General features: G+C 39.1%; 1 protein-coding gene across 5 annotated transcripts in view; it reads left to right on the top strand.

Annotated features, from left to right (window-relative positions):
* tln2a (talin 2a) overlaps positions 1–12,177 on the top strand; it is a 92,504-nt gene extending 80,327 nt beyond the window's left edge. For 3 of the 5 annotated variants that reach the window (XM_069173379.1, XM_069173377.1, XM_069173378.1), the window contains 12 exons: positions 301–467; positions 1,484–1,667; positions 1,842–1,967; positions 3,134–3,250; positions 3,458–3,643; positions 3,877–3,984; positions 4,102–4,207; positions 4,831–4,955; positions 7,498–7,686; positions 7,782–7,964; positions 8,430–8,555; positions 9,433–12,177. In XM_069173379.1, the coding sequence (XP_069029480.1) occupies positions 301–467; positions 1,484–1,667; positions 1,842–1,967; positions 3,134–3,250; positions 3,458–3,643; positions 3,877–3,984; positions 4,102–4,207; positions 4,831–4,955; positions 7,498–7,686; positions 7,782–7,964; positions 8,430–8,555; positions 9,433–9,561 (1,746 nt within the window). In that variant the 3' untranslated portion in view covers positions 9,562–12,177. Of the gene's footprint in view, positions 1–300; positions 468–1,483; positions 1,668–1,841; positions 1,968–3,133; positions 3,251–3,457; positions 3,644–3,876; positions 3,985–4,101; positions 4,956–7,497; positions 7,687–7,781; positions 7,965–8,429; positions 8,556–9,432 lie in introns of those variants that run through there. The other 2 variants (XM_069173381.1, XM_069173380.1) reach the window with 2 other exon arrangements.
* The last annotated feature ends 301 nt before the right edge of the window (positions 12,178–12,478 follow it).

Here is a 12,478-nt window from a genome sequence, read left to right as displayed (position 1 = left end):
TAAGGTGGATGTTAGTATGTCGATTTAAAAAAAAAAAGAAAAAAAAAAGATTGTATTCTGTTTTGACCAGTAAAGGTGTATTCATCTCTATTCAAACCAATAAAACATTATAACACTACTTTGCTATTAATTACTAAACTTGTATCTGCTTTTTACGATACAAAAGACAAAATAGAACTCACCAATTCAGCTGCTTTTCAGTGAGCCATGGTATAAAAAAAAAAAAAATCCAATCTGCTTCATGTCAAGCTCTCCCTCACCTGCGTGATTATAGGGTGTGATGTTTGTCTATGTCCCCAGGTGTCCTTGGTGCTTTCAGCCCTCCAGGCAGGCAACAAGGGAACTCAAGCTTGCATCACAGCAGCCAGCGCGGTGTCGGGCATCATCGCCGATCTGGACACCACCATCATGTTTGCCTCCGCCGGTACACTCAATGCAGAGAATGACGAGTCCTTCGCTGACCACAGGTTAGAAGTTGAAATGTATCTAATTTTGTGTTTGTGTACGAATATGATTGTGCGAGACATCACTGAGTCTACCAGTACAAGACCTGGCTGGAGTCCAAAATCCGCCCTCTTGTTATCTTTCATCTCAAACTGACAGAATGACATATTAGCTGCCAAACAGGGAGGACATTGCTGCTGTTAGAAACCACAAATTACCTTGAGGGTTTGAAAGAAGCAGGAATTGTCTTATCTCTTACTGTTCTCGCTCTTATACTTTCCCATTGTTAAGATATATAAGATAGAAAAAAAATACTGGTTATAGTCCATGAAATGCCACATAGGTGTGAACATGTTTTGTTTTGGAAAATGATTCTTTGTTTGACTTAAACTTGGTTAGCCCAGTTATTTCTGAATGAACACAGTTCAAAGAGATTCATATCCAATGATCCAAGACGAGACCTGTCACAATACATGTCACTCTGACCAAAAATGATTAACCCAGATCCTTACAGATAGCTGTGAGGGGAATTGTACTGTACATCACTGAAGAATCATAAAGGATAAACGGAGAGAAGCAGCGTCGGGGAAGAATGAAAGAGAACAAATCACTTAATCTCAAATGATGTCACCCAGCTCCCTCAAAAATCAAAAAGAAACTTTGCAGCAGCTTCCTACAATGTCTCTTGTCAGTTTAAGAAAAAATATTTTCTTGACTTGTTACATAACCTTGCCAATCCTCCTTCTGTTTGAACAAGCTTTGATGAAGAAACGGCTTTGATATGAAAAGAGATGGGCGCCAGCGTACATTATTTTAATTCACACACATTTATTTGTTTTGGCAAAGATCATGACTTTACTCATTGAAAGAACATGCAACACCTTTGTCTGGGAGATGATTTGCTACTTAAAAGCTCAGGCAGTTAATTGATTATTGTCAGATCTTCTTGTGTCTTTACTTTAATTGATCCTATCTTTTTCTCTTTCATTACTTCCTGTCTCTTCCTCTTTATTTTCTGCCTCCTCCTTTTCTCCATCAGGGAAAACATTTTGAAGACAGCCAAAGCTCTGGTCGAGGACACAAAGATGCTGGTGTCGGGTGCAGCTTCCGGTCAGGACAAATTGGCTCAGGCCGCCCATTCCTCAGCCAAAACCATTACGCATCTCACAGATGTGGTCAAACTGGGAGCTGCCAGCATTGGCTCTGATGACCCTGAGACACAGGTCAGCCAATCTCACTTTTTGTCCCCTCAGTTTCCTGTTTGTCCTTCATTCAGTGTGGCTGTTATCATGAGGAATTATGGAAGAATGAGCCGTGAATGGCAATAACCTTTCAGTGCTTTCTCTTCCCCAGACTGCATGGTGATTAGTTGGTGTGTCTATCTGTCCTTTCTCTAGGTGGTTCTGATAAACGCTGTCAAAGATGTGGCCAAGGCGCTGGCTGAGCTCATTAGTGCCACCAAGTGTGCCGCTGGCAAGGCAGCAGATGATCCATCTATGTACCAACTGAAGAGCGCTGCCAAGGTGAGAGGACTAGTTTACAAGTACTAAAACTTTCTCATATAATTTAAAAGCCTCTTTCAAAGTCAGATCATTTTGTTTTCTGATGAATAACCAACCACCTCGCTCACATTTATTTTTCCACTGATGAAAATAGAATAGAAAACTTATTTTCCTTTGCAGCTGACATCAATCTAAATTGATGAAAATAATTACACTATCTCACATGCTGTATGTATGCACAGTAGACATCCTCTTCTTCCTCAGGCAGGGCCATTAATCAACTCTACCTGCCACCATGAAACCATGTTCCCAACAGCTAAACTGTGTCTCAATAATGTGACCAGGATGTTCAGGAGAATAGGAAATTTCTAACCAAGATAAATCAGCTGGATCCTTTTCTCCGACAAGTATGCAGTATAAATTTCCAAAGCCACAGTTCATAACTCGCTGACGACACAGCTGACTGCTCATTATCACCTCTAGCTGTGAAGTTTGTCATGGGGTGTCAGAAGGGAGAGAGGGAAGTGACTAGAAGAGTGTCATGGAGGCTTTCAGATGGTAACAACATGGCTCAAGTGCAATTTTAGGGCCTGGGGTGAAAACAAATATTGTAAATGGTTTAGCTTCAAGTCTTGAGGGCACAGGCTGTCTTCCATGGGTGCTGTGTGCCCCCTAGCTTTCAGTGTGATGTATTAAATCTTTAATTGGATGTGGTTGTCCATATTCTTTCATTGTTCCAAAATAACTACAATATTACACACATTTAGAAATGTTTAATTTATCACCCCAAATTAAATTGATCCAAACTGTACTTCATTCTGTATCATGAAGTTCATATCACTTTAATATCTCTAAATATATCAGCTAAGTAGTAGTAAGACAATGTGCAAGACTGCCTTGTAGCAATATTGGATTGTTATTATATGATTTGTTACTGTGTCCTCAGGCCTGTGTGCACCAGAGCAGACAAGCACCTTGATTAGACTCATCTTTAATTTTCTAGATTAGTCATAAAACAGACTATTCTTTCTGGTTAATTTTTAAATGGTAAAATGTAGTAAATTTAAGTATTTTGGTCTAAACTATTTGTATTTGGAGATGGTGACATAAAAACATGTTTCGTGCCCCAGCCTTGCAAATTTGCCATCGGTGTGGATGAACACTGTGTTGCATACTTTTTCTGTCAGGTGATGGTGACCAACGTGACGTCCCTGCTGAAGACGGTCAAGGCTGTGGAGGACGAGGCCACTCGGGGCACCAGAGCGCTGGAGGCCACAATCGAGTGCATTAAACAGGAAATGGCGGTGAGTACGGGTGGAGGGCCGAGGACATAAATGGATGTTGGACAGCAGTAATGTGTCTTCAGCAGTGTCACAAGGATTTTACATGACTGATTAATGCTGAATGATGATGAGTATTATTTTGTATATTTCTAGAAACACTGAGGAAGATGCAGCTTTTATCAGTCTCTGAATCAAATCAGTTTTATGCCTGTCCTTTGTATTCTGCAGGTGTTTCAGTCCAAGGACGGTCCCAATAAGACAACTACACCTGAGGAGTTCATTCGCATGACGAAGGGAATTACCATGGCAACTGCTAAAGCAGTGGCTGCAGGGAACTCTGCTCGCCAAGAAGACATCATCCATACAGCCAACCTCAGTCGCAAAGCCATTTCAGACATGCTCACCACCTGCAAGGTGCTTTTTATCCCTACCAGTAAAACAACCTAAAATTTAACAACATTAACACATTGTACATGTATGTTGTTTTTTCATTTTATGAACATTGTATGTTCTCTGAGAGAAATTCAACCAGAACTTAAACTTACAATAATGAGACCGACAACTTGAGGACCCAAACACATTTAAATATAAAAGTGAATGTAAACATTCCTGTTGAATGTGGAGTGTGTGTGTTTTTTTTCTTTCAGCAAGCAGCGTACCATCTTGAGGTCAGTGAGGACGTGAAGAACAGAGCGCTGATGTTCGGATCCGAGTGTACAATCGGATACATTGATCTACTAGAACAAGTATTAATGGTAAGCTGAACATTGTGCCAGTAAGTACTATATGTTAGGAGAGAGATCATTTTTGTGTGTTAGACACTGGATACTTTCTAATTGCTCCCACACTGCTTTTGTTCAATGTGTGTGTAGGTCCTGCAGAAGCCCACCGCAGAGCAGAAGCAGCTGCTGGCAGCTTGCTCCAAACGAGTGGCGGGAGCCGTCACAGAGCTCATTCAGACAGCTGAGGCCATGAAAGGTAACGGCTCACACACAGTGATGACATCATCACACGTTACACACCAACTCCTTTTACAGTGTTATATGTGATGAACTCAAGTTCACGTCAGTAAGCCATAACTTGTATTACTTACTAATGAAGTATCTAACAAAATGTGTTGTTTATAATTCCCAGTGAGAGGTCATTACATCAGTAGCAAAATCTATATCATTTTCCATGTAACAGAGAAACAGAAACATTCCCTTAAACAAACTTTCGTTAATATTCCTGTCATCCTTCTCCTGCCACAGATGGAGGTAAGTTAGCGCTGTTTTCTGGACTGTGAGCCGCTAACATCAATTTATTTAATCTCATAAAATCCAGCTGCTGTCAGGCTTCTCCAGTACATAGCCAGCTCCGTCCATCTTTGTTTTATGTGCCATCTCACTTCAGATAAATCACTCCATCTTCATTGCAGTGAATGGCAGCTATGCATGGGATTTGGAGATATGTGGCACCCCTTTTTCTGTTTGGTGACAGTGTTGGTTGTTTTCTTTATGATCACGGTTTGAGGCATGCTCTGTTCACACACTGCTTTGTGAAGTGTTGGTAAAATTCCTATTTTTTTAAGTTCAAATATTAATCATGTTCGTGTGCCTCAGGTTCAGAGTGGGTGGACCCCGAGGATCCAACAGTGATTGCAGAGACTGAGCTGCTTGGAGCGGCCGCGTCCATTGAAGCAGCTGCTAAGAAGCTAGAGCAGCTCAAACCCCGAGCCAAGCCAAAGGTGGGTGACTACATGATGGATAACAAGCTGGAGAGGTTGAGGGAATAATGATGTCACCACAGTGTTTTTACTAAATGAGCTCCAGAGCAGTAGAGAAAATGAAATTTTGTTCTGTTGTTAGTTTAAAGCTTTTATACCTTAAAGACATGAGAAGAAATGTTTATCATTAAAAAAAACTGTATTGGAGGAAGTCATAAAATATAATTCTATAAATATAATATAAATGTAAATGAATGTCCTGCATTCAAAATAGTACGTTCGTAAAAGGTGAGAGATTATTTGAAAAATTTAATTAAGTATAACATGTATAAGTACCAGTTGTGACGAGTAGTGATCAGATGTGGCCTCCAAAGTGTTATATACATTAATTATTGACCCAATAATAATAATAATAATAATAATAATAATAATAAGTTTCCCGTTTCTTGCTGCATTAAGTTGACTTTAACTGCTTTTTATGTACTGTTGGCTAGTTTTTATTCCAGTAATGGATGAACTGAGATTGTTTACTCAAGTAAAAGTACCAAGACAATTTAATTAATTTATTTGAATTGTTGTTTAAATAAAAATACATAAGCATTGTGAATAACAACACTGCTATTATTACACTGGTAATAATGCATCAGTGTGTAAGTAGCATTTAATTATTAGAGCTGGTCTGGTGCAGCTGCTCTAAACGCCTTTTATACCGGTAATTAGTTTAATTCCGAGGTTTCCAACCTATGGGCTGGGTCCCCTGCAAAGGGTCACAAAATGAATGTAAGTGGGTATGATGTAGCTATTGGGTCAGGACAATAATACATTCAAAGTTCAGCTGTACATATTTGTATTCATTTGTTGCTTTTTGTTAAATGTTGGATCATTTGTTTAGAGATGGAAAATCTCTAATTATCTCCCTTGCAATTATTGGGAATTCTGTGACAAGTGGGCTTCAGCAGGACTGCTGTTTTGTAGGGACTTTAAACACCATTATCATGTGTTTTTGTTTAAAATCTAATAACTACATCTTACAGATAAATATAGGTGAGTTAAATATACACTTCTGTATTTCTCTTTGAAATAATGGAATAGACGTATGAAGTAACTTAAAATAGATGTTTAAGAAATGTACTTAGTAGACACATTTATTTCAAAGACAAATTTGTGTCTCTATCTGAGAAAAAGTATTTTCATACACTCTGCACTGAGTATTATTGTTTGAAATCTGAGCACTGAATTAGTTAAATATATACTATTTGGATATATACCCCAACAGTACACTTAAAATCATACATAATTAGCATATTTGTAACAATTAAGTGCGTTGGTCCTTTTTACCTTCAACATCTTATTTTGATCAGATATCTTTTCAGATGGCTGAGTTTGCAGCACTATGTAATAGACAAATGTCCTTTGAAGGAATGCTTTAAGGTATATCCACAGTGCTCTGTGCCTTTCTGTAAACATCTGTTAATTTTCAGTGTTAATATCAGAAGTTGTACAGGGAGCAATTTCACAGAAACAAAATCAAATGTCTTGTTTTGTGACATTCACTTAAAGGGTTCTCTGTCTCTCGTCCCGTCTGCTTTAAGTTTACAACCTTAACCAAAGTTTCTTAATTTGAACTTCCTATAACAACCTCATATGTTTGCCCTTTACCCAGTTCATTGGATATTCATGTCCTTCAAAGTTTTACTTCTGTTTTATCTCTGCATCTGATATTATCCCTATTGTTGCCATGAATAACTGACTGAAACCCAACCTCCATAATATTATCTTAAGTCATATCCCATTCTCCCAAATGTCACCATGTTTACTGTGTTTTCCCGTCCTCCTCCTCCTCCTCCTTCTTGTCCTCCTCCACCACCCACCCACCCATCCATCCATTTGTGCTAGTTCTAGCTTAAACCTGTCCCAGTCTATGTCCTCTAGCTCCCAGTTAACCCCCCCAGCCCCCTCCCCCCTCTCCTCTCTCCCTGCCTGCCCCCCACCACCGGAGGCCTTCTCTGCAGGGCTCTGTCTGATATGTTTGATATATTAGGTTGTTATTCAGTCCCAACTATATATCAAACATATTCCTACAGTGTCCCGCTCTGTCTACAGATTTGTGGTGTGAATGTGTGCGTGTGTGAAAAGTATGTGTTATGTGTCTGTTTAAACCGACAGACAGGAGTATGATTGGATGTCGAATACAGAGTCTTGTTTCTTCTCCGGTTGTATGCAGCTCCCTATCAGCTGTTGCAGTTTAAAGAGATGCTTTGTATCTGGCCGTGTAAAGCTTTTGGAAGTTGTCCTTTGTATCACTTCATTGAGTGTGTCAGTATTGGTGGGGAAATTGTTTATTATGGAAAAAATTTACAGCTGATAAATAAAGCCCCTCTTAGAAATGTGTCTACAAAATGTTGAGTTTCATGTTGTTTCACGGAATTATAAATCATAATCAGGAGTGATCAGCCCGGATTTTTACTTGGTATATCTTTATGATGTTAGTAGTTAAGTTCTTAAATTTTACTCCCGTGAAAGGCTCCATCCCGTTTGACCGATTGGTCTTCTTCCCCCTCAGTTAGCAGACGAGACGCTGAACTTTGAGGAGCAGATCCTGGAGGCAGCCAAGTCCATTGCCGCAGCCACCAGCGCTTTGGTCAAATCAGCCTCAGCTGCTCAGAGAGAGTTGGTGGCTCAAGGAAAAGTGGGCTCCATTCCTGCCAATGCCGTGGACGATGGACAGTGGTCTCAGGGGCTCATCTCTGCTGTAAGTGTTGAGGGTCGTCGTACCTCGGTTACAATCTGAGGCACAATTACTTTTTTTTTTTTTTATCACAAATTAACTTTCTTTCTTTGCTCCAGGCACGTATGGTAGCGGCGGCGACCAGCAACCTGTGCGAGGCAGCCAACGCCTCAGTGCAGGGCCACGCCAGCGAGGAGAAGCTCATCTCCTCAGCCAAACAGGTAGCGGCCTCCACCGCCCAGCTGCTGGTGGCCTGTAAGGTGAAGGCTGACCAGGACTCTGAGGCCATGAGGAGGCTGCAGGTACAGTTTTATTCAGCTGTTTTAACAACTGGCCATCATAACATGGAGAGGGCAGTGTCAAAATGTACCAGCTTTTACTCTATATTTCTTATGGCTGCACTTTTAACTGATTCATATTATTGCCATTCTTTGCTGCCTGTCTTTTGTAAAAGAATCTGATGACTTGGAATCATTCATTTCTATTCCAGTTTTGAGCTACTTGTACTTGGGTAGTTTAATTTTCTGCTACTTCTAAACTACTTAATATTTAGTTTTTAAGATCATTTAAAAAAAAAAAGCCAAACTAAAACATTACATGTAATGTAATAATACAATACGTATAGAGGCAATTTTCCTGCATTATGAGCACTTTTACTTTTGCTACTTTCAGTACATTTTGCTGATAATACTACACTGTTCTCTTGCTACTTTTATTCAAACGATCTTCCTCTTCCACCACTATCTGCTGATCTCTTCTCCTTGTAGATTGCTGGAAATGCAGTGAAGAAGGCATCAGATAATTTGGTGCGGGCGGCCCAGAAGGCAGCTTTTGACAAAGCGGAAGAAGCCAACGTGGTGGTTAAGACAAAGTTTGTGGGTGGAATCGCGCAGGTAATGCTTTCAAATCGCGTTTAATGTCATAACAAGCTTTTGCTGCTTAAATAGGAATTCTTTCCAACGTTTTTTTTCAGGCGTCTCTGATGTATTATGAAGTTTAATTTCAGCTACATCTGCCCTAGTGCACTAAAAGATAGCAAGCACCTGCTTTTTGTAATGCCAGGGTTTGAGGAGTGAGTACATTTGTGAAAGTTTGTTTCACATTGCCAGTTGGATTGATAATCTGTTAACTGACAAGCATTTAGATGCATTAGCAAAAATTGCACTTAAATATTGATTTAAAACCTGGATGCCAAGAAATCAAAAGTCTGTCCTCACAAATAATTTCCCATTAGTATCACATTCATGAATTGTCTGTACCACACGGTCACTCACTGCTGTGCACCATTTGGCAGCACTGATCTTAATGTCTCTAAAAAATGTTGACCAACTTTTGAAACACCCTCAGCTTTTAGGTTAATTCTTCCATCCTTTTGTCTCATCATGTTGTCAGTCTTTCTCATAAAATATTTGTCTCCTTCATCAAGTACTCTCAATGCATATCCTGTAGTTGTAACTTATACAAATGTGGGAATTTAAGTTTAGTACAAGTGCATTCAAACACAGACATGCTCAGACTGGTACACAAAGAAACACACAGACACGTCAGTCACAGACAATACCTTGAGAGATGGTAAACAGGTTTTAAATATGTTAATATTCATAGAATATGTGACTTTTGTACCAAAAGGGGACTGATGGGGTTTAGAAAAACACTGTCTCTGGTCAAAATACGCTGTGTTTGGAAGATTTAAAAAAAAATAAATATATATATATATATATATATTTGCAATGTTAAATACTCTCCCTTCCCCTGTGTGTGTCTGTGTAGATTATTGCAGCCCAGGAAGAGATGTTGAGGAAGGAGAGAGAGCTGGAAGAAGCCAGAAAGAAACTGGCTCAGATCAGGCAGCAGCAGTACAAGTTCCTGCCCACCGAACTACGAGAGGACAACAACTAATCACTGCTGTATAAACCGGTGTGAAGCGCACATCTGTATTTGTGTGCAAAATTGTGTCCTTCTAATGGCACGTGTGGACAGCTATGTGGCCTACTATATGTGACTGATTTAACAAAGCAGTAAAGCTCCAGTCTGCAGTGACCACTGCTTACTGAGTCCGCATCACATGGAAAGGTCTTAAAGTCAACTACTAGCAAGATTGAAATACTACTGTGTGGAACTGACTACTTCCTGAAAACAACATCAAGATTGTGGGGATTCGACTGAAGAACTGCTTCATGTATATCATAAGTACTATGACTGATTAAACCAGAATGTGACGTGCTTAGGACAAACAACACAGCTCATGTGCTCTCACGTTTGTCCACAAGCTCTACAATGTCTTTCTTTTGTTTCACAATTTGCAGCTGTAGTGCATCAACTTTAAAATGAAGAACTGATTGTATTGCTGTTCACATCTCATAGCTGTTTAACTGCACGCTGAGAGCAAAAGCATTTCAGCTCGGTACTCTGACATTGGATGAATGTTGGCACCTTAATGTCTGTCCGTAAATCACTGTGGCATGTCTTGACTTTAATTCAGTGGCCATGAACTCGAATATGAAGGAGGTTGGATTTTGCATATTGGTGTTTCGTGGACCATACTGTAAATTTCAATAATGCACAGTTGTTTTTGGGAATCTTCATTTAATGTCACCAGTTATACAAGCACCTTTCTTTACTGTCTTTATTTTTTTTTTGCCGATATTTGTGGGCTCTACATGCAAAATACCTTCTTAATGCTTTTCTACACGGGACGAAATATTACCATAGCAGGAATATTTATTACTCACGAGTATTTTTAGCAGAGGAGGGGTCTTTTTTGAGGGCAGAAATAGTCTCGCTTAATTGCTACCACTAGCACAGGCTTGGGTGGCTTCCAGGAAAGATATTAGATATCTTCCCAAATCCTTCAAATATCTTTTTTTTTTATTGGTGATCATTTCAGATGCTGAGACCTCCATCCAGTATGGACAGAATTTTATCATGATGCAATAAAATGGCTGGTGCTTTAGGGGGCAGTATTGGTTTCCTTTATGCCGTGCATACTTAATACTTAATAATCCAGGAGATGATATAGTGTAGTTCAGTGCTTGTTTTACTTTCAGTAAAGAGTGGATAGTTTGTGTAACCTGGCAGGTTGATTGACTCCTACATCACTCAAATTAAGACTAACTAAAAAAAAATACCTCTGACCTCTTGAATCAGTTGAATTGTACCCTGCAGATTTACTTTGGTCCTTATGTTGATATTTTTAGAGAGGGATTACAGTAATTTTTGCAGCAATACTCAATCCCTGCCAAGGATTGATTTGTCGTTTCACTTCCAATTCTGTACATTCAGGAAGCAGCAATATACTGAATATGAAAGTAACAGCAATAAGCTGATTTTAACAAATACAATTTTAAAAAAGTGAATTGAAAGTGAAGTGACTGCAACACTAATCACTGCAGTTCTCCTTTTTCGGGGTGCTCTGTGCGACTTTACTGAAAATGCTACTTGCTGCAAAGGAAGAGCCTTTTGTTTACCGAGTTTGATTGTGATATGTGTTTTGTTCTCTCGTCTTACTATATGGACTGTGTTTCAATATTAAACAACAGTGTCTTGTAAGATTAGGTCCTGCTGTGAAAATGCATGGCTTTGTGCTTCAGATACAGAATGATTCAGACCTCCACATACCGACAGTATACCAGACAGACTGTCTGTTTCCATTTTTTTTTTTTTTTTTTTTTTTTTTTTTTTTAAGAGTTTGGTCTGAATTCAGATGTGTTTTCTGGCATTGTGTTTTGTTTGTTGAGCGTAGGAAAAACGGAGGGAGAGTGGGTCCACTGCTCATCAGTCAAGTCTGTAGTGTTATTATTAGTGCCTTAGTCCGTAGCCCATACAGCATCCGGTGTCGTTGAGTGACAGCTTCACCTCATCATTCAATAGAAGGTACTGGACAAGTTATTGTTTGGAAATGTAGGTTCATTTCTGTGGGTTTTTGAACATTTGTTGGCACACTTGCAAATGTACTGCTTCCTCTTAAGTGCTCAACCCAACTGCTCGCCCTTCACCTTTCTGTCTGCCACATGCAAGGCCTTTTGGAGATGACAGAGGAACTGTCTGCCAGTCCAAAAAATGTGTTGCTGTTTGAAATGTAACATCAGTAATATATACTGTACATGTATATTACTTATATGAACACATTTTTGTACTGCATTCCATGGGCATGCACCACAGTGCTTCTAAACAACGACAGAGCAGAGGTTTGAGTCTGTAATCTGCTTTATTGTGCATTATGAAGTCACTGAAATTTTATGGATGGATTTTTCTTGTGCTTTTAAGACTCTATGAAAGATACACGTAATAAGAACATTTCGATATATCTGTCACCATTAAGATGTTGTGACGCATTTCAATGCTGTGGAGTAATTGAAGTGTTCTGTATGTTTTTCTTTCCTCCCTTAACATAAAAAAAATTAGGAAGTCTCTTTATCAGTAAAGATAAGTGATGACAAACAATATAAAAGATATTTATCTGACCGCGATAAAACTATTTTTTGTATTCACTGAAAATAAAGCATTTCAATGTAATGGAGTTTCTTGTGGTTCTTTCTCTTGTAGAGCCATAGACAGAAATGTGACTGTCACTTCCTGGTTTTTCAAGAAACCAGTTTTACATACATTGCCAAAAAAAAGAATGAATACTGCAAAAAATCTGACTGAAAATTTTGAAGAATGTTTTAATAGTCCTTTCTTTAGTGAAACATAAATAAATCACTAAATGTATTAGCTGCTCAAGAGAGTTAGAGCCTTCAATAAATAAATGGATAAATTCTCAATCGACACAATTCAAAGCAAAACATGTATGAAATCTGTCACAAGCTCAAATGTC

This window comes from Embiotoca jacksoni, unplaced genomic scaffold, assembly GCF_022577435.1.
Source record: "Embiotoca jacksoni isolate LCO1_2020_lvr unplaced genomic scaffold, fEmbJac1.0.p SCAF_6, whole genome shotgun sequence".
Classification (NCBI taxonomy): Eukaryota; Metazoa; Chordata; class Actinopteri; family Embiotocidae; genus Embiotoca; species Embiotoca jacksoni.
Note: the sequence above shows the minus strand (reverse complement) of the source record. Positions and strands in the feature narration are given on the sequence as shown.